Raw genomic sequence first — 23,121 nt, 5'->3', positions numbered from 1 at the left:
TTTACCATGGTTAATGCATCTAGCCTGCACATCGCTGGACAATATGGGGCAATTTAGCATGGCCAATCTACCTAACCTGTGGGAGGAAACCAGAGAACCCAGAAATAACCCATGCAAACAGGGGAGAACATGCAAACCCCAAGCAGACGTTCACCTAAAGCTTGAATTGAACCTGAGTCCCTGGCACTGTAAGGCAGCAGTGCTAACCAGTGTGCCATAAATGGTTCACTACTGGCACCAAAGGCAGAATGTGATAGGCTGGCCAGGACAACATTTAGAAATATTGAAGGTAACAAAAAGCATGAAAATTATCAGCAGTGGGAAGGGGCCACCAATGGTGGTGGGTGATAGCATGGTGTACAAATGAATAGTTCAATCTTCTGGTCTCCTATTATATACAGTGGAATCTTTAACCAACAGGACTTTACAGGATTTGAAAGACCTCTTACAAATTATTTTTGTTTATTAATATTCAATGCAATGGCAAAAATCATAATATTTGTCAAAGAATCACAGCAACAGCATGAACATGCCCAGCAATTGTCTTGCAACATAAATTCTCAAAGATCAAGCTGTTACTCATGACATTCAAACGTTTTTCTATACTGTGCACTTGATGTCACAAATTCCACCCTGTGTGTAACTGCTCAGTGGCAGTAACAGAGAATAATGAAACTCAATGCACAATGTCCAGTCAACTTTTGGAACCCTCTTGGGACCATCTACAACCCTTCTGCAGACCTGTGGGAGCAGTTTGTTTGTTCAAAAGTAAATAATTGTCCAATCCCCAACTTTCTTCCCAGTTTAACAATGAATATCCTTAACTCTTCCCATGCCGACATTGTCAAAGATGAGATGATCCATTCCTCAATTGTGCGATTTGCCACCAGAGTCCACTAGACGGCAGACAGGTGCCCTGGATAATCTTTCCATTCTTGAGTTCAGGATACCAGATCAAAGAATCATGCAGCAGGAGGCCATTCAACCCATTGCATCTCTGCCAGCACTTTGAAAAATTAATCCAACTAATCCTACTCCCCTAATCTTGCCTCACAGCCCTGCAATTTCTCCTCTGCAAGTACATATTTTAAAACTTACTATTGCACCAGTTACACCAACCTTCCAAGGCAGCACATTCAAGTAATGTGATGCGCCCCAGGTGAGTTAACTGACTCAGCACAAAATTGGAAATGAAATCTGGTATTTTTCAGGTGTTTACTCAGTGAAAATATTGCATCTTAAGTATTGCATGCATTCAAGTTTGGGTCAATGCATTTCAGAAAGGATGCAATTGCATTAGATAGAGTAAAGAGGAAACTTGTGTGGAAACGTCTTCATTCGCTAGCAATGAAGAAATCTTAGCTGAGGCTTAAATGAAGTTTTTCATGAAACGACAGAGTACTTTTCCCAAACACGTACAATTGAAAAACATCATGGCTGCCGTGAAAACAGATGAAACAGATTTGGACTTGCTGAGAACTTGGGGTGCGTCACTAATTACAGTGAAGCTCATTTGTTTATAAGATAACATAATTCTAGGTCCATATCTACAAAACACAAATACATGTTGCGTGTGATAACTAGGCCCGAAATGTCAGCTTTCCTACTCGGCCTGCTGTGCTCATCCAGCTCTACATCTTGCATGTAAACTGTCTCAAAACTGGTGAGGGAGGTGATTTTATAAACTTGGGAAATGAATTCAACAAATAGGACATGCATTAAATATTAACTGAATAAACTTTGTTATAAATTAATGCTGGCATAAAGAATATCCAATGGTAAATAAAGTGTGTTTGGAAACAAAATTAAATGCTAAGGTAAGCAAGTGTGACAGGTTGAGTCAAATGATTCAGGTCGAGGGTCAGTCAGAGTGTGGGAAAGGGTCAGTAACGGAGGCTGATAATTACTCTGGATTCCACTGTATCAATGTAGTACCTGGCTGAATTGTCCTGGCAAGTTAATGTCACGTATGTAATAATACTTAAAATTGATGCATCGCAGCGTATAGGTAGCTAGATTTGAGACACTACATTTACCACAAATCCATATCACGATGAAGCATATTCTAATGATCAGCTTGTACTAAATTAGAAACCACAGGACATTGAGGGCATTATGGAACACCTGCGCTGTAGTTTTCATCAGTATCAGGTATCTCCATCAGCAGAGGACCTTGAGTACGCCATTGTCTATCATTAGTCACAATGACAACAGCACATGCCCAAAAAGCTGATAGGGGAAGAGACAGCAGGCAAAACAAGAGAAAAACATCAGTGCATGCATTAACAAAAAGGGGCACATTAACACAAAAATGAAATACAATGCAAACAAGATGATGTTGTCTCAGGTCGAGTTAAAGTTAATTTAAAAAGTAGTAAATTAAAGAGAAACATCGGCTATTGGAAATTTAGTCCTGAGTCTAACTTGGACTGATGTGAGTCTCCCCTCCAAGATTTGCTAAATGCAGATTAATCAGGACACACAGTGTGATTTGGTCATGCCAGTTGAGAATTAACGCTACTGGTTCAGGCTAAAAATGACATTCCATTTTGAAAAAAATACCCATCTGATAACTATACATGCAAATCCAGTTGGAGACTGTGACAGGCAGTTTATAACCAATGGAACATCTTGCTCCGACACTTCAGGTGTCCTGACTGATAGGGATTAATTAGGTGTCAACTGGAAAGGAACTCGCACACCAGCATTTCAATCTCACTATTTGTTAAACAGCTATCAACAAAGAAAAAGGCGATGCTACTTAAAACTGTGCATACAATGAGCATAAACAGAACAACACACCAGTTAGCAACAACAAAAACTGACATAAAGGTTCTAAGATATTCAGAGTATCCACAGCTTATATCATGCCCACCACATATACCAATGTAGATCTAATAAGAATGCAAATTGTTAGCTTTATACACAGGGAAACACATGAAAATTATGAATGGAAAGACCATGCAATTGCAATTATTCGAAATCAAAACCTGATAATTGGCAATGCATGATGAATTCAAGTTATGCTTAGGGAATGAACAAAGGAAACCTTCACTCACCTGGGGAATGCTGGGTGGTTGCCAGTGAGGTCATGGAATTGGAGAGGTTCAGGTTGGCAGTAATGCTAAGCTGGCTTTGGACAGGTGGTGGGTAGGGAGAGGTTGGAGTACGTAGAGATTCTTCAGCGGATTCTTCATCTATTCCAGGCAAATATGTATCAATTAACGCATCCAAGAACTTCACAATCAGCTCTGCATAGTCTGGAATCTGAGTTTGCTGTCCAGGAAGGAAGGGTTTCAGAATTACTTGTGGGTTAAATGATCCAAAGAGGATGTAATTAACATCTTAAAAGTAACAAATCGACAAAGAAGTTCACATAAGATGATTTAAAGGGTGAGGGGAGTCCGGAAGGACAGTGGTGTTTTTTTCAGAACAATCCCTCACTGTAAACTGGGGAAAGTGACAGATTAAAAACATTGAGTTTTAGAAGAAAATAAACTTCAAATACATCATGCCTCCTCTCGTGAAGGCTGCTCAGGCAATGTCACCGAATATAAGAGGCTCCAATGAACACCATGGGAGAGCTGGTGGGGAATACAATCTTCAATCAGGGCCACCTGACTCCAGGAAAGATGGCTGACTGAAGATGATTTCATGAAATTCAGAACCTCACATCAATCAAAATCTTTAAAAGTAGATTATCTGGTCATTATCGTATTGTCAGCAATTCCCACATTTCAACAGCGAGTGAAATTCACTGTGGTTTCTTAGCCAGCACCTTCCAAAACCATGACCACTTCCATCGAGAAGGACCAGGGCAGCAGATACATGGGGACACCCCAACTTCCACGCTCCTTTTCAAGCCACTCACAGACCTGACTTGAAAATACATCACTGCACCTCCAGCCCATACTGGACCTTTCCCAAGCAACGTTGTAGATTTTCCTTTCCAAAGAGTATGGCTGCAGCTCAAGAAGGCAGCCCACCACCACTTTGTCAAGGACAACCAGGGTTGGGAAATAAATGTTGGCCCAGTGAGTAAAACCCCACATTTCACAAACAAATAAAAAAATGTCCAAAATATTTCTCTGGCAATGAAATGTTTTCCTTTATTCATTCACAGGATACAGGCATCGCTGGTTAGGCCAGTATCTAGCGCCCATCCCTAATTACCCAAAGGGCAGTTGACAGTCAACCACAATGCAGTGGGTTTGGACTCCTGTCAGCCAGACCAGCAAGGTGGGGGTGGGGGGGGGGGGGGGGGGGCACGGGGGGAGCACCTTACCAGTTTCTGGTTAACAACGGATTCATGGCCATCATTAGACTAAATTCTGGAGTTTTACAAAATGAATTCAAATTCCATCATTTGCCATGGCAATCCTCAAACCTGAGCCCCCAGAACACTACCTGGGTCTCTGGATTAATAGTCCAGCAACAATACCACTAGGCCACTGCCTCCCGTAGATCTTGAAAAATGGCATCTAGGTATAAGTACTTCTGCCAACAAACTACTCAAACCAACTATCCCTTTCATCGCATTTCTTTCAAAGCCATTCCCGTTGCATTGGAAATGCTACACTGAACAAGCTGACCTATTAAATTATAAAACCCAGTGTAACAACAGAAATACCGGGCATAATTCAGAGTAAAGGCAAATTAAATAACAATGCTTCAGGAGTTTGAATCTCACCTTGGAAAATGATCCAGCAAATCTCCAAAGTCCATTGAAACCAAAACCTGAAATTTGGATGTCAGGAAAAAGAAAGAAGTTAAAATGAAGTCTGAACAACTCAAAACACACATGAAAATCAAACTGCATCCTGGAACTGACTGCTTGGTGATACTTCAACAACCTTGAGGATTCAAGCAATATTCCTTCTGGTTCAGTTAAACTTCAAGGAATAAACACTAATACCTGAAACATGTTAAATTGTTTATGAGGTATTAAATTATGCTTAAATTATTTTTGTCACATGCCAATTGAGTGAAATTTGCACTGAAAAATTAAGACTACATAATACTCTGGGCTCCATTCTTCTTTCTAAGAGGGATCCTGAAATTGGCTATCCATGGATTATGGCTATGCCCACTAAAAACTAACATCTAGAGGTGCTCCCCAAAGCCCTTTTTTCACTGCAGACTTCTACAATGGTCAAACTCAAAGCCACCAATCTCCTGCATCAGAGCAAATGTTCCTGGTTTCAGATCTCCAATTCCTGCCTGGGCTGAATTCAAGTGTCAAATTGGTGCCAGCTTGCACTGAAATCAGATCGAGTTGCTTCAAGTTCTATAACCAATCAGCGATAACACCTGCAACAAGATGCCAGCAACAAACAGAAATGAAGTGCCCCTCAAATGGGGCAGGGCTGGATTGGATTCCAGATCTTTGAGGTGAAATTCCATTTGGTCATGTTTTGCCATAATAGGGCTGATGACACGCATGTCATTAGACTTGCTGCTGCAGCTTCAAGTTAAAAATACTTAGTCACAAATTTTCTGAGAGATTCATAACAGCATAGAAAGGGAATCAGCATGTAACCAAGTTCTTGACCAGACTTCCTCTTGCTGGATCATTGATACAAAAAAAAATCTCATGCTATTCGCCTCATTGTTGTTTACAAGGCGAAAAGCTGACCTTGTGGAAAGTGCACTTACTTTGCAAATATGATGGTTGATACTGTGGCGGAGACTCCTCATGGTACACTACACTCTGCACAATCCCATGGATTGGATTTAACAGGTTGGGGTCTTGACACAGTGACAGCAAGGTATTAATTTTCGAGTCCAGTAAATTGTGCCTAGGTTTCATAGAGAAAACACACAAATCACCAAATCAAAAGTGCATGACTACCTTGAAAATTATTGGTGAACCTTTCACTTCATGAAATTTCCATTTTGAAATCCAAGCTTGTTTCGTGACATTTTCACCATACCAATCAGCAACTGTGGAAACTGTCAGTACTGCAATGTGTGAATGCAAAATAGAAATCAAAAAAGACAATAAGGCACAGGGTGAGAGTTGAGTGGAGTTCACTAAATGGCAGAACACCCAGATTTTGAGGAAAAAGCCACCAGAGATATTTCAAGGCTGACAATTCTGCAGCAAGGAGATAGAGGTAGTTGCCTGCTAGTGTACGTAAAAAGGAAATAATTTTTTTGAAGCTCTCAAGGAAGCATTAAAGGGAGCATATCTAGTGCCAAATAAACTCCGACCAGAAGTGAATGATTTACTGCCATGTTCAAAGTGAGAGATAAAGATCATTTCTATATTTTAGCTCAATTGAACTGACTTTCTGAACTAGATCCTTAGGCCAGCACCTCACTGAGACAAAAAGCTTGAGTTCCATGACTAATAGCACAGGAAGACAAGCACAGCCAGAAACTATATCTCTTTGACTTTCTGCAACCCGTGCTTTGGTCAAAGACATCACTCTTTAAAGAACAGAGATAGTTGGAAGAGAAACTTACACAACTGGAAACACTTTTGGGAAGACAACGCTGGCTTCAGCCAAATACTCATACAAGATCCGTTGATCAAACTCATCTGTAGTGTGTTTCACCAATGTGGCCTTTCAAGGAGAAAATAAACTTGTTAACCAGTTGCAAGTGATTTCTATATTTTTCAGACACAAAAATAAATAAAGTCTGTCAAGTGACAGCAGAATACTAGAAATGTACAGTTCCAAAACAAGCCTCTAGGTGATGCAACCATATTGCACAATATTCAAAATTCAATACAGTTATTTGGCTTCTGATTCAAAAGTTCAGCTTGTTCTGTACCAAAGTTCTATAAGTAATGTTAAGCTGTGCCAGGAGCACAAAAAAAAACAAACAAGTGATGACACATGTGTACAAACGGGTTCTATCTCAACTGAAGTAATGCCTTCATTTCAGGAAAGATGTGAAGATATCAGATAGACTACACAAAATATTTGTGGAAATGTCTACAGGGACAAGAGACTTCATTGATGAGGATAGTCGGGAGGAGCTGGGATTCTTCTCCTTTGAGAGCAGACATTTGAAAAGAGATTTGAATAAGTGAATTCAGCCAAAGGCAACTGGACAACAATCTGAAGATAAACAATTGCAGTGCTCTTGGGAAAGGGTAGGGGAGAGAAATTTAACAGAATTAATCCTGTAAAGTGCTAACACAGTTATGAAGGGCAAGTTGGACCTCTGGGGTTCACGTCAATATAGAACATAGAACATAGAACATAGAACATAGAACATAGAACAGTACAGCACAGAACAGGCCCTTCAGCCCACAATGTTGTGCCGACCATTGATCCTCATGGATGCACCCTCAAATTTCTGTGACCATATGCATGTCCAGCAGTCTCTTAAATGACCCCAATGACCTTGCTTCCACAACTGCTGCTGGCAACGCATTCCATGCTCTCACAACTCTCTGCGTAAAGAACCTGCCTCTGACATCCCCTCTATACTTTCCACCAACCAGCTTAAAACTATGACCCCTCGTGCTAGCCATTTCTGCCCTGGGAAATAGTCTCTGGCTATCAACTCTATCTATGCCTCTCATATATGACTGGAAAGGTCATCTTAGCGTAATACAGACTCATGAGAAAATTACCAGAAGTTTAAGAATTAAAATTGAGAGATTAAATAAACTAGGGTAATACATCATGGAATGTAGTAGAGTAAGTAGGGACTGATGACAGTTTTCATAGCTTTGGAAGTCCGTGATGGTATGTGCAGAGCATAACTGCTACTAGTGAGGAAATCTAGGCCATACAGAAACAGAAGTTAGGAAACATTTACACAAAATGTACAAGCTTGAACTCTGTTCCGTAAAGCAGGGCGCATGCAGGGTTAATCAATTATTTCAGATCCAAAATGGGTTTTAAGGGATATGGAATGAAAACAGCTGATATTAAACAGTGAAATAGTCAAGGAGCTGGAAGCTACGTTCCTGCCCCATGGTCTTGCTAAAAGTTGGTACGGGCCCATTCATCTTTTGTGCTGAAAACCTGAATAGAACTCTTAACATAAATTTTCATCAGATTGAAGAGTTGAGAGCAATAGCAGAAAGCGGAAATATTACAAGAGAGTGTACGCACCCTGGTGTATGAAAGAGAGAATCATTGACCACAAATGGTTACTGATGTACAGATTGAACAGTATTTTAAGGTGAACTGGAGAAGTATTCGAAAAAGCAACATAAAAGCATCAGGTAAAGACAACGGGGACTAATTCACATTCAACAGGCTGAATGACCTATTTCCTTGTTATATTTTCTTCGACGAGGCATGAAACAGTAAGCTGCCTTCTCCCACAGGAAGAGGAGGAAGATTATGGTTGGGATGATGTGGAGTGGAGGGGAGCTGGAGCAAGTAATTCTCTGCTCATGCACTTTTTAATAGTTGGCTGTTAAGCAACTAAATGCTGCTTAAAAGCACAGCCATCACGAAAGACAACGGAATGCAGTTTAATCGTGAAATATGGCAAGAGTAAACTCACTTACCCTCAGGAAGTACACAAACATAATTTACATGGCCCAACTATACTTCACAAAAATTCAAAAGCAGTCCAAACAGTGTAAGTAGTTGCCACTTGTCCCATCAGGTCAGGATGTTTGCCCAGTATGGAAGGTTTGAGTTGGGATAATGGCTGGATAGGCTGGGATATTTTTCACTGGACAGTAGGAGGTTGACAGAGATAATGGGAACTGCAGATGCTGGAGAATTCCAAGATAATAAAATGTGAGGCTGGATGAACACAGCAGGCCAAGCAGCATCTCAGCTGACTTTACAGAGGTTTATAAAATCATAAGGGGTTATAGATAAGGTCAATTTTAGGTATCTTTTCCCGAGGATGGGAGATTGAGGTTAGGGGGACATATTTTAAAACTGAGAGGAGAGAGATTTAGAAAAGTTATGAGGTGCAATTTTATTTTCAAAACAGAGTGTGGAATGAACTTCCTGAGGTGGCAGTGGATTCGTAGAATCCCTACAGTGTGGAAACAGAGCACAGCTACAATGTTTAAATGGCATTTGGATAAGTACATGAATAGGAAAAGTTGGGAGGCATATAGGCCAGGAGCAGGCAGGTGGGATTAGTTTAGTTTGGGATTATGTTTGGCACAGACTGGTTGGATTGAAGGGATCTTGCTAAATCCTGTTGAGTAATCCAGTCAATTAGTCTGATTATCCTGTGCTATCCATGTAGATTAATTTCCCTCAACAGCTAATTTCCTTTTGAGATATCTTCTGTGTTTTCACTTTGCTTGTGGTCAGTGAACTCCAGTCCTTTATCATTTGCCGTTTTCAAGAGTGCTTCTTCGCATTCCCAGTGTATTTCTTGTCCAGAAAAAAAATCTTAAGCCTATGCCATCTCATACAGAAGAGAAATGCATGCACAGGCCACTCAAATGATTTAAAAAACCTTGAGGTTAACTGCAAGCTATACATACAAGTACAGTAAGTAGCAAAGCCTGGATCTTGGTGTCAGTGAGGACCTCTTCATCCAGAAGAACATTGGATTCAGACACTGAGACCTTCCGGAGGTGGGGGTGCTGCTGCGAGGATATTCGCTGCGTTTCTAGGTTGGGAGAAATGGAAACAGATTTTGTATCATCATGGAACCATGAATGAGTGAGCTCAGAGGAAGTTGCTTCCCCATAGTTGGACATGCCCAAGAACAAAAAGTACAAAATTACAGAAATGTTAGGGTGCAGAAGCAGGCTATTTGGCTCAATACTTGTGCACGAGAAAACATGGAAACAGTGAAAAGATTAGAAGTCAAAACTTGTTACATAATTAAAATAACAAAGGAATTCAACGTTATCACAGATGATGTGAACTTATCCACCGTAATTATGTCAAGGTATTAGGTTTGATCCCCATCCTCTGCGAAGGCAGAAAGGCTTTCACAATCCTGGGTGAGCGAAGGGGTAAAAAGCCAGAGTTCCCCACTCCTAGTTGCTATCCACTACAAGTTCTGACAGATATCGGCTGAGGATGTGATCATGCTGTACAATAAGGGCCCGAGTACAAATATGTCACTGAAGGTTCACAATCCAAAACCGGACTATTGGGTGAGACTGTCAAATACTTGGACCCATGGAACAATGCCCATGCAACAACTTTCAGGACAGGGTAGCAAATCAAGAAAAGGAGGGTGAGAACAACAAAAGATTAAACTAGTATCAGAGATAATAGGAACTGCAGATGCTGGAGAATCCGAGATAACAAGGTGTAGAGCTGAATGAACACAGCAGGCCGAGCAGCATCTTAGCAGCACAAAAGCTGATGTTTCGGGCCTAGACCCTTCATCAGAAAAGGGGGTGATTCTGAAATAAATAGGGAGAGAGGGGCAGGCAGATTGAAGATGAGAAGATAGGAGGAGAGGAGACAGACCAGTCAAAGAGGCGGGGATGGAGCCAGTAAAGGTGAGTGTAGGTGGGGAGGTAGGGAGGAGATAGGTCAGTCCAGGGAGGACAGGCAGGTCAAGGGGGCTGGATGAGGTTAGTAGGTAGGAAATTGGGGTGCGGCTTGAGATGGGAGTAGGGGATAGGTGAGAGGAAGAACAGGTTAGGGAGGTGGGGACGAGCTGGGCTGGTTTTGGGATGCGGTAGGGGGAGGGGAGATTTTGAAGCTTGTGAAATCCACATTGACACCACTGGGCTGCAGAGTTCCCAAGCGGAATGTGAGCTGCTGTTCCTGCAACCTGCAGGTGGCATCGTTGTGGCACTGCAGGAGGTCCCACCAAAGACATTTTTCCCTCCTGACCCTTGTCTGCTTTCCTGAAGGACTACTCTCTTCCTGACTCCATTGTTGACTCCACACTCCCCTCCAGCCCCACAACACCTGGCACTTTTCCCTGCAACTGCAGGAAGTGCTATAGCTGCCCCCACACCACCTCCCTCAAGCTCATCCCAGGCCCCAACAAGACTTTCCATATCAAGCAGAGGTTCACCTGCACATCTGCTAATGTGGTATATTGCATCCGCTGTACCTGCTACAGCCTTGTCTACATAAGGGATACCAAGCGGAGGCTTGGGGACCACTTTGCAGAACACCTCCACTTGGTTTGCAATAAACAACTGCACCTCCCAGTTGCGAACCACTTCGACTCCCCCTCCCATTCCTCAGACGACATGTCCATCCTGGGCCTCCTGCAGAGCCACAACGATGCCACCCGAAGGTTACAGGAACAGCAACTCATATTCCGCTTGGGAACCCTGCAGCCCAATGGGATCAATGTGGGTATCAACCTGCTCTTCCTCTCGCCTATCTCCTCCTCCCACCTCAAGCTGCACCCCCATTTCCTGCCTACTAACCTCATCCTGCCCCCCTTGACCTGTCCGTCCTCTCTGGACTGACCTATCTCCTCCTTACCTCCCCACCTACACTCGCCTTTACTGCCTCCACCCCCACTTCTTCGATCGGTCTGTCTCTTCTCCACCTATCTTCTCCTCTATCCATCTTTGATCCACCTGCCCCTCCCCCCCATTTATTTCAGAACACCCTTCCCCTCCCCCATTTCTGAAGAAGGGTCTAGGCCGAAACATCAGCGTTCCTGCTCCTCTGATGCTGCTTGGCCTGCTGTCTTCATCCAGCTCTACGCCTTGTTAATGCAGAAGATTAACCTCTGTGTCTAGGAAATTCCAAAGTGCACTGTAGTGTAAAATAGGTCACTTGGAGTGGGGAGCTGAAGCAGAGTCGAGGGAGGACGGCAACTTGTTTCAAATATGGTCCTGGGAGTGTTTGATTCTGACAGCGGAGGAAGTGCTCTACTGCTCAATACCAATAAGGAGAAGTAATGAAAACACAATGCACTGCAAGTCAGAACATGTTTTGTATACAAAGTTATGTAATTAAGTAGTTCGCATTTCGGGGAACTACAGGATTTAAAACTGGAACCAGCTCATTAGTAACACAGGTTAATATGGCAGAGAAATCAAATGGTATAGACATGAAATGAAAAGTCTTTTACTTACCCATCTCAAAGTCATGCTCCGCCACTCGTCTCATTTTGGGTGGGGTCATAATCCCTGATTCTATTTCCTGTCTCTTTGGTGCTTTGCTGTCTGAAATCAAGTGGTCAAAACTTTTTCTTGTACCTGTAAAACACAAAAGCACTCAGACCTGTACACAGTAATGCGCCACAGTTCTGAGTAACAGAACTTGCTCGTTAGCAGTGTAAGGATACAGGCAAAGCCTTAGCAAGGCCGTTCTAAGAGAAGCGGCATTCTCTATAGGAGCTTGGCCAGTATATATTCCTCATCACTGTAACGGATTGTCTGGTCGCTACTATGTGCTTGCTTGTGGGAGCTTGTTGTACAAAAATGGGTTGGCTGGTTTCTGTTTACTCATATAGAGTAGTGACTACATTCCAAAGTAATTGATTGGCTATAAATTGGTTTATTCGTTCTTTCCAACATCAGTGCAGAGATGAAAATCCAAAGCAACACTCTATGCTGATGACAAAGACTGCTTTGAAATTGAATATGATACATAATTTTAAAACCCAAGTGAATAAGGTTGTAGACTTGCTCGCTGAGCTGGTGATTTTGGTTGCAGATGTTTTGTCAGTGCGCCTCTGTTGAAGCGCTGGTGTTCTGTCCCACTTGTTATTTATATGCCTCAGTTTGCTGGGCTGGTTGGCACTACTTCTGGTTGTTTTTCTATGCATTGTATATTGGGTCCAGTTCAGGTATGTTTGTTGACAGAGTTCTGGTTGGAAGGTTTATGAAAACATTACATAGCCCAAAGTGGAAGAAAACAGACAATAAGGACACATGAACACCAATTGGACATTAAGGGACGTGACCAATTCTCACTGATCTCAAGACAGGCGGACAAAGAAAGGACACAAATTTAACTGGGACAACACATCCATAATAGCACAAGCCAAACAGAGACATTCCAGGGAATTCCTGGAAGCCTGGCATTCCAATTGGAACTCCATCAACAAACACACTGAACCGGACTTGATATACAAACCACTGAAGAACAGAACAGGAAGTAATGCCAAACACCCCAGCCAACTGAGGCATATAAATAACAAGTGGGACAGAATACCAATACTTCATCGAAGGCACACTGACAATGTTACCAAGCAAGGTGATGAAACGTGTGCAACCAAGCACACCGGCTTGGCGAGCAAGTCGACAACCTCATCCACAACCTGAGCTACAAATCTACACAAAAACTTTACCCAAGTGAATAACCAAGTGTGTGCATCGTGAGGAGGGATAACATCTGCAGCACTGTTATAGAGTCAGAGTCACACCGCTGTTAGATGACTGATACTCCTGTTCGTAACTCATCTGCCTGATTCCACTCAATTGCCCCTACTCCAAGCTTCACCATGATATTTCCTCTTTCACTGAAACTGTTTTATTCAGCATCTTACTCCTCTCGGCCAATAGATCAATGCAGCAGTACAATAAATCAAATTGTAAAACTGAAGTCCCTTTCACAAAGGAGACCTGAGCCTAGCAAAGCAAATCCTTTAATTGCTGGTTCGTTGATTCTATGGGGTTCAGTGGAAACATACAAAGCAGGCAAAGGTTAAAAGAGGACTTCAGACCAGAGTTAAAGTCATTAATGGTTAATTACAGGGCAGCAATCGTAGTTTTGTGCCACAGAAGGGGAACTGATTATATCCGCACTTTGGGGAGATAGATGCTAACCATGTAAAAGAACTAGAAAAAGCTCAGTACTCTGTAAAAAAGACATCTGTTGATCATATTAAGAAACTGATGACTGTAAGAATACTGTGTTCACAAGTATCTGTTACAATGTTGTACAAGGAGGCCACGTCAACTCCCTAGCCTAAACTTAAAGATGTCACATCAAATTCATCGAATAAAGACAACTGAAGGCCATTCTACTGTCGCTCTGTCTCTCACTCTGGCTTGCGTTACAAGAACCACCTCAACAGTTCTGCTGCAAGATTGTTGGATAGAATTTACCAAAAAGCAGCAGGTTTTTTGGCACAACTGGTCTACGTTGGTGTTTTGTGCTCTAATACTACCACTGAACAGTTATGGAGCGTGGAATAATTGTCACTGTCCATGGGTAGCAATGTTGGGGCTGACTTGTGCATTGGGACTTCTGGAATATTGCACAGCTGGGCAGTATATGGGGATTATTGCTTCCAACCTCACTTCATCAAACACACCTAACAATATATTCATTTACTTCCACTCATCTGAGCATTTGTCACAGTGCTTTGTTCGATGAGTAATACAGACAGCAAAAGCGAACACTGTGTAGTTTGCTGCAATGAACAGTGCCACAGAAAGAAAATTCACATTTGGAATGGCCATTGCAGGAGGAGAAAATCACTAGTTTGGAGGGGGTTGGTCTGAGCATCATAAACAGAAACTAAAGAGGGATTTGGGTGGATGAGGGAAAGTAGTTATGATATTTGGAGGACATCCATCTGTTCATTTATGTTGCATATGAGCCATTTGGCAACCAGGACAGAGACAGGAGGCCTTTTAAAAAAAATTCATTTCGGAGAATGACAGTGTTGCTGGCTGGGCCAGCATTCATTACCTATCTAAGCTGAAAAGCTGGTGAACATTTGCAGGCCTACAATGCCAGTCAGAAGGGCATTCCAGGATTTTGACCCAGTGACACTATTGGGACTGGTGATGGAAATTTGCAGGTGGTCATGCTCCTATATATCTGATGGCCTGGTCCTTCCAGATTGAAGTGGTCACACGTTTGGAAGGTGCTGCCTCAGGGACCTTGGCAAATTTCTGCAGTGTATCATTTAGATGGCACACAGCTACTATTATGCATCGGTGGTGGAGGGAGTGAATTTTGGGGATGCAGTGATCAACCAGGCTGTTTTGTCTGGGGCACTGTCAAGCTTCGAGTGCTGTTCCATTATACTCCCGACTTGTGCCTCGTACATGAGGGACCTGCTTTGCAGAGTCACGGGGTGAGTTACTGAAGGATTCTTATCCTCCAATCTGCTCCTGTAACCAATCTATTTTTGTGGTAACCTAGTTCAATTTCTGATCAATAGTAACTACCAGGATATCGATAGAGGGATAGTCAGTCATGGTAATGCCACTGACTGTCAGAGGACAATGCTTAAATTCCTTCTTGTCAAAGGCAGCCATCAACTGGTACTTGTGTGGCACAAATGAACTTGCCATTTGTCAGCCCAGATATGGATGTTGTTCAGAACTTGCTGCATTTGGACACAGACTGCTTCAGTATCTGAGAAATCATGAATTATGAGAAACATTGTACAGCTTGTTGCCAGCAAACGTCCTCCACTTCTGACCTTATGATGGAGGGAAGGTCATCGATGAAGCAGCAGATGAATGGGCCTAGAACATTACCCTGAGGAACTGGGCTCTTATGTGCAATGGCAACGTCCGTATCTCTGAGCCAGGGGGTCCAGGTTCAAGTATCACCTCTTGTAGAGGGGTGTCCCAAAATGTCTTAACAGGTTCACTAGAACTATCTCACAGACAAAATAGTGGCCATGATTAAAGATGCCTGAAATGTATTACACACAATATTGGGTCAAGGTTCAAAGAAGTTATTCTAATGAACTGGGCCCTTGGTGCCGTGTCAGTGTCACTACCTCAAAGCCAGGAGATTCAGGCTTGAGTTCCACTTGCTTTCGTGGTGCGAAACAACATCTCTGAATAGGTTGAATAGAAAATATCTACCCCAAAGAACCCCAATCTTTGTGGTAAATGAGGAGCTGGGGTTATCCTGGTCGAGCAAGGGTTAAAGAGTCGGTTGGTGCACAATTCTGCCACTGCTCATGGCCTACAACACCTCAAGGATGTCCAGTCTTGAACTGCGAGATGTGTTTCAAGTCTATTCCATTTAGCACGATGATAGTGCCAGACAATACAATTGACAGTATTCTCAGGGTGAAACTAACACTGTCTTCGCAAGGTCACTCCTACCAGTGTTATGCTGCACAGACACATCTGTGGTAGCTAAGTTGGTGAGAATTGAGTTTCACTTTGTTTTTCACTCTAGCCGGATCCCCCATGACAAGTTGGGGATCGGGTCTGCAGCAATGTCCATCAAGAACTGACCAACTTGGTCAGTAATGGTGCTGCTCAGCCAAGTCTATAGTGGACATGGAATCCTCCATCCAGAGTACATGTGGCACCCTTGTCAGCCTCAGTGCTTCCCTTTGGAGTAGTATTGATTGATCTGCTGCGAGGGTACTGCGGTTGAAGTGGAGAGAAAGTGGTAATCAGCAGACAGTTTCCTTGCCATAACTGATTTGATTCCATCAGACTTCATGGGGTCCGGAATTAATGTTAAGGACTCACAAGGTAATTCCCTCCCTACTGTATGCCACTATGCTGTCACCTTTGCTGGGTCTATTTTTCTGATGGGATCAGACATATCCAGGGATGGTGATGGTATTATCAGACACATTGTCTGTAAGGCATGATTGAGAGTCTGACTATGCCAGGCTGTTGATTGACTTGTCTCAGAGTCAGCTTTCCCAATGTTGGCACGAGCCCTAAGATGTTGCTAAGGAGGGCTTTGCAAGATCAACAGAGTTGGCTGTTATCATTTCTAGTGCCGAGGTTGATGTCAGGTAGTCTGCGTTGGTTCATTCCTTTTCTGTGACTTCCGGTGGCTTGAAACCACTAAACAGCTTGTTGGGTCAGTTTAGAGAGCAGTTAATGGTCAACAACACTGCTCTGGGTCTGGAATCACATGTCAGTCAAACCAGGGGAGGACAGTATTTTTCTTTCCTTAAAGAACAGTTTTTTTTTAAATGATGATCATTTCATGATCATCATTAGATTCTGCATTCCAGATTTTAAGTGCATTCTAATTCCGCCAACTGCTTGGTGAAATTTGATTGCTGGCCCCCAGAATAATGCCCAGGTCTGGATTATTAAACTAGTGTCAATAAAATTGCACCCCTCTCCCACCCCAAGAGGGGATCAAATGATCGCTTAGAACAGGGAACATAGCATCATTAATTGAGTAGCTTTTTAAATTTCAGACTGCCAGCGTGCATGGTTCTTGTGAAATGAAACACTTGCTTTCTTTTGCCGCCAACAATGTTGCAAACAATTGCTGATGATGGCTCTCTTGAAAAACAAGAGAAGGCAGGAAGGAAATGAACCGTTATCAAATAACTTATTATTCAAAGAAATTCAGTATTTCCAAGTCATCAGAGAACCGCAGAACAGAAGTGACAGAAAATGTTCATGGAGATTTTTATTCCAAACAAAATCTAACCAAACCTAAATAAAAACAAAAAGAACTGCGGATGCTGTAAATCAGGAACAAAAACAAAGTTGCTGGAAAAGCTCAGCAGGTCTGGCAGCAATCTGAGAAGGAAAAATAGAGTTAACGTTTCGGGTCCGGTGACCCTTAGAACTGAGGGAGGGTCACCGGACCGGAAACTTTAACTCTGTTTTTTCCTTCATAGATGCTGCCAGACCTGCTGAACTCTAACCAAACCTAATTGCCCAAGTTGGACAAGCTTCCCTCTAAGTTATCCAAAGTGCTGAACCACAGCACCACAATAAACACAAATATATATTTGAAGGCTTTCACCTTTATTCTGCTTTCCACATGATTCCTTGCAAATTAATAAAAAGAAAAGTACCTTTTAAGGCTACCTGATGTCTCAAAACATTTTTTTTTACAACAGTCAGTGAAGTGCTTTTAAAGTGTATGCTAACACTGATATGGCAGCCAATTTTGGAATGATAAATATTGGTAAAGACATTGGGATTACTCCCCTGCTACTCTTAAAAATGTCACTGGATCTTTTACATCTAACCCAAGTAGGCAGGTGGGGCCACATAAATGTTTCATCCAAAAGATAGAGCAGCTGACGGTGCAAGCACCCCTTCGTTATCGTACTCCAGAGTGTGTCCAAGTCTGGAGCAGAACTTCAACCCCGTGTCTTATGATTCAGATGAGTGCACTACTGACTGAATCAAAGCCGACAGTCATATAAGATTAGTCAAGTTTTGCTCTGCGGCCAGACTGTTAGTGATCCTACAGCAAATTGAGAAGACAAGCAGTTCATTTCTGTTTATAGTTGAACAGGCAAGTTAGAACAGAGCAGATCAACCCTTCATTCAATTCAGCACTGGTTGCAGGACACTGCAGTACACAAATCTTCAACAGGGACAGAATTGAATTGAAGTGCTTTTGGGATATCCTAATAAATAGGACAATGTGCTGAAGAAAATGCTGGTTCTTGAAACGTAAAATTCTGAAGAGGCTTGACACAAGTAGATGCTAGGGAGAATATTCTTTCTAGCTGGGGAGTAAAGAATCAGAGATCATGGCAATGAGAAAAAAGACTTAATTGAAAGGACTGGGATTCTGGCCACAGGTCCTCAGTTGCTGAATATGTTTATGTTACAGGTCAACTGAATGCTCAATAAATCAAAGAATGCAGGGCTGGTCTGAAATGTCATAGCTGACCGAGAATGGTGGACAGGCTTGAAGGATTGAATGGCCTACCTGAGCATTCATTTGTATTCACATGCCATGCTGTGCTGTGTTGCTGTGCTTCCTTACCTAGCATTATTTTGGATTTGGCCTGAGAAGGTTGCCCCATGTCCAGACTCATTGATTTGCGGGTCCTGGGACTAATTTGACCCATTGTTGGATAATTAGCAGCCAAATTTCTATTTGAAGTCTTGGGTGAAACCCACGGCTGGCTCTCTCGTAAAGCCCTGTAAAGAGAATTTGAAGGAAAATGGGTGAGACTCCATTTTGATACATTGCTGTAAAAAGTTGAACTTGTCCACCCTGTCAGTCAGCGAAGAGGCTTTGGAAAGAAACAATACATCCTCTAGTGTTGTACCAAAATGCATGATCAGAGTAAAATTGACAAACATTGTTTAAAGCAGGAGTCAAGACAACTAGTTAAGTCGCAAGTTTTAACTTTAGAGACCTTGGCCTAGAACAGAGAAATTAAAGACCCACGTAAACTCAGACTTCATAGATCATTGAATCCTTACGGTGTGGGAACGGGCTGTTTGGCCGAACAAGTCCACACTGACCCTCACAGCATCCCACCCAGGCGCATTCCCCCATAACTCACCTAATCTATACATCTCCGAACACTGCATTTCCCATGGCTAATCCACCTAACCAGTATGTCACGGGAAACAATGGGCAATTTCGCACGGTCCATCAACCAAGCCTGCACATCCTTGGACCATGGGAGGAAACCAGAACACCCAGAGAAAACCTACGCAGACACAGGGAGAACATGCAAACTTCACACAGACAGTCACCTGAGGGTGGAATTGAACCCAGGGCCCTGGCACTGAGAGGCAGCAGTTTCTGTCTCACTAATAATTTTTTAACCTGACAAATGTGGAACTGAGTGTTTTCATATGGATGTCCTTTGTGCCTTGCAAGATGACATATCACAAAGGGAGGTTTAGCAAACTCATTGGGAACTGTTTCAATTTCAGAATTTACTAATCTGGTAAATGGGGCAGCACGGTGGCTCAGTGGTTAGCACTGCAGCCTCACAGCGCCAGGGACCCGGGTTCGATTTCAGCCTCGGGTGACTGTGCGGAGTTTGCACATTCTCCCCGTGTCTGCGTGGGTTTCCTCCGGGTGCTCCGGTTTCCTCCCACAGTCCAAAGATGTGCAGGCTAGGTGAATCGGCCATGCTAAATTGCCCATAGTGTTCAGGGGTGTGTGGGTTATAGGGGGATGGGTCTGAGTGGTATGCTTCAAGGGGCAGTGTCGACTTGTTGGGCCGAAGGGCCTGTTTCCACACTGTAGGGAATCTAATCTTAAGCTGAGGCACAAGTGCCAGCACCAATTTGTATCTGCATAAATACGACCCAACTTTACATCCTTATTTCATTCATATATACAATCAGAAGAATTGGTTTGGAGAACAGCTGAGTCCAACAGCAGATATAGTTGTAGCTTCTTTGTGTGTGACAATGACAGTCAGTTTTGATATTGCACACTTGGATCATTCTCAAACCCATTTCAATGTTACATGCCAACCATCTCACAGTCAATCTGCGAGATCAGATTTGGATCAACTAGTCTATGCATGTCCCTATATCACAAAAATCTCCAGCCCTGTCTGTCTCTTCATTTAACCCAAACAGCAGGGTTGTTCCTTTCTCCATGATGTTTAGTTAGCTACCAGCAATCATAATGTTAACTGATTGCAAACAGCATTGACATTTTGTTCAATTTACAATTCAAACAAAAGCAGACCCCAGGTGGAGGTTATCTTTTGACAAAAACGAGCAATTATTCGGAGTTAGTTTTTGCAGATTTGGAGTCAGCCTTCCTTGATACAGCCAGCAACTGAGAAAGAGACAAACAAAGCCAGAAACATACCAAAAGACAAAGAAATAGTAAAATCAATTCACACATACCTGGAGCCTGGGTCAGCATGGTGCATGGAATATGTATCCATTGGCACATTCTCCATGGAAATGTCAGACATTAACAGAGACTTCCTGTGTTTCAGACTGCACCGACTCCTCACCTCCTCCGAAACGGTCAGTAAGGCTGCAGATAAATAGTTTTAAAATTATTTGCATCCTAAGACCGTTCTTCATTAGAATCAGTCAAGACTGCACTAACCCTATGATTCACCATTTCAGAGACAAATACTGGTGAAATACTATAGATGCGCTACCAGACATGGATATCAGAATACTATATTCCCCCTTCAGGTGGTGTGCAAGCTGCAATGCAATTTTTGCTGCAAGGTACCTCGAGGGCATTAGGGATGGGTCACCTGAGACCAACTGTTTTCTGATTCCTCCACGTGGCAATTCTTTAGACATGAGACTTAGGGTGGAGTGCTTAAGTAGATCACCACTGAGCTACAATGCTTTGAGTTGATTGTCTTGACAAACAACTTCTAGTGAAGGATCCAGAGTTAATTTTACCTTCTACAAGTGAACTCATTTAATATCCTCTTACTGTTACCTTGGACTGGGAAAAATACCCGAGATCTTCTGCTCTGCGTGGCTGTGTTGTCTTCACTAACATGGTGACCCTTGGCAGTCAACTTTTGCCTGTTTGTTTTACACTAACATATCTCTCAGGGAGCAGAGCATTTAACCCATCTCCTACATTGCAGACTTTTCCAGAAAGTCTAGATGACTAAATTAGCATATTTCCAATTACATTAAGGGCAAATCGAAGCAGATTCAATTACCAAAATATTTATCAACACATAGGTAAGTAAACAGCTTCTCACCAGCAAGATAAGCCACACTTTGAGTGTTAACTTCAAATTTGTCACAGTTTCTGTGCTTGCCAACCAAGGCGAGTAAGGTGTGCAATATGCTCACTGTTCTGGCCACTGTGGTGGGCGATGGATGCCTGTATCCTAAAGAAGGGATTAAAAAAAGTCTTCAGATCTTTCCTGAATAGCTTCTGAGTCAAGCTTAAAAAGCTCTGAAAACAAATTGTGATTTGTAGATCAAGAAATGATTATACACAGACACAGAGAGTTCAAATTCGCATCAAGTTATCATAAGGTAAACCATGAACTGGAGCAATGAACACAGAATTTATCTTGCGTTCTAAAAGACATTTCCAAACCTGATGCAAAAGTGACAATGACCACAACTATGAAGGTGGCAAGACCAAATGTGAACAATTCAATCCAGGCTAAAGCGGCAACTTGGGTCGAAACATTAAAATTCAAAACTATTCCAAAATCTTAGACATTAATATTCCATTCAGTGAAATTTAATTAAACCACAATTTGCTTGAAACATTGAGGTGTCATTTATACAGTTTGTGGTGTTTCCTGTCTCTTCTATCGAAATGGCAACTCATTCTATGGTATGTTGCTACATTGCTAAAGAAAAAAACTTCCACAACTTCGGCCAACTGTAGGTTACAAGACGTACAGTCATAACAGGCTATCCGGTTGCTCTCTCATCGGAGAGACACAACTGGTGGTGGCTAAACCTGAGGGCCACCATGCCTTAGGCAAGGAGAGGGGTTCAGTACTTTGTGGTAAACTCAGCTGGTATGGGAATTAAACCCATGCTTTTGGTGTCACACTGTACTGCAAACCAGCCATCCAGCCAACTGAGCTAACCAACTTCTAATTGTCTGAATTATGGGATAAAACAGCACAACAATCGATTGCAATCCTGTCCTGTTTGCATGCACGTATTCAACAGCGCTCAGTATTAATTCATCAGTAACGATAACACCGCCTTGATGTCCTTCAGTCTCATGTTGCTATTACCGCTCTGGCTTAGAATTGGTCATTGAGCACAGACTTAAGACAAGTTTGATAAAAGCTAAGGCTGAGTAAATTGCTAATTTATAGCCTTGCAGGAGGTCACGATTTTGTGTCTGTTAATAAGAAATCTACAATTGTAGATGCACAACTAGCAAGATTAAAAGCTAGTTATGTATTTTGCTTCCAATTGTAGATTTAAAAATGATCACAATCACTCATTATCAGCAGGAAGAAACCTACAATTAAAGTAAAGAAGTTGTGCAATATACTGCGCAATTATCACAATGGAGTATTTATTAACCCTGTTTGAAGTGACCAAAGCTGAAGATGCAAGAGGAAGCATTTCCAATGGGACCACACGATTCAGCTTAAGGTCAGCCTGTATCAAGATAAGATAGAGATTCACTTTGACAGTAATTACTGATTCAGGAAGTTGAAGACATTGTTTGACAATATCCCCACCATCATCCCAATCATCTTGCCACTGAAAGCCAGCTCATGCTGAGTGACCATGGGAGTAGAGGATCTTAGCATGTCGCAAGCATTTTAATTTGGGTTCTCCGGTGTAAAGTACTTAGAGAGAAGATGCCTTTGCCTCAGATTTCTCAAATCTTTGAATTTCAGTAGGATTTTACTTTTTCTTCATGGGATGTGGGCATTGCAAGCTAAGCCAGCATTTATTGCTCATTCCTAATGGCGTAGAAGGCAGAGAAGAGTCAACCACAATGCTGTGGTTCTGAAGTCATATGTAGGCCAGCTGGGAGGAGAGCAGATTTCCTTCCTGAGAGGACTCTATTGATGGGAAAGACCTCAATTCCAGATTCTTTTTGTTAAATTCAACCTCCACCATCTGCCATGGAGGGATGTGAACATGAGTCTCCAGAACATAATCTGGGTCTGGGGGTTCTTAGCCTA

General features: G+C 42.4%; 1 protein-coding gene across 4 annotated transcripts in view; it reads right to left on the bottom strand.

Annotated features, from left to right (window-relative positions):
- nf1a (neurofibromin 1a) overlaps window positions 1–23,121 on the bottom strand; it is a 313,607-nt gene that overhangs the window by 5,183 nt on the left and 285,303 nt on the right. For all 4 annotated transcript variants that reach the window (XM_059655316.1, XM_059655318.1, XM_059655317.1 and 1 more), the window contains 9 exons: window positions 21,202–21,333; window positions 20,366–20,501; window positions 18,522–18,679; window positions 11,960–12,082; window positions 9,431–9,558; window positions 6,469–6,569; window positions 5,656–5,798; window positions 4,691–4,737; window positions 3,060–3,276 (listed from right to left, as the gene is read on the bottom strand). In XM_059655316.1, coding sequence (XP_059511299.1) covers window positions 3,060–3,276; window positions 4,691–4,737; window positions 5,656–5,798; window positions 6,469–6,569; window positions 9,431–9,558; window positions 11,960–12,082; window positions 18,522–18,679; window positions 20,366–20,501; window positions 21,202–21,333 — 1,185 coding nt within the window. The remainder of the gene's footprint in view (window positions 1–3,059; window positions 3,277–4,690; window positions 4,738–5,655; window positions 5,799–6,468; window positions 6,570–9,430; window positions 9,559–11,959; window positions 12,083–18,521; window positions 18,680–20,365; window positions 20,502–21,201; window positions 21,334–23,121) is intronic.

The sequence above is a fragment of the Stegostoma tigrinum genome, chromosome 27 (assembly GCF_030684315.1).
Source record: "Stegostoma tigrinum isolate sSteTig4 chromosome 27, sSteTig4.hap1, whole genome shotgun sequence".
NCBI classification, from domain to species: Eukaryota; Metazoa; Chordata; class Chondrichthyes; order Orectolobiformes; family Stegostomatidae; genus Stegostoma; species Stegostoma tigrinum.
This window is presented reverse-complemented; position numbering and strand designations above follow the sequence as displayed.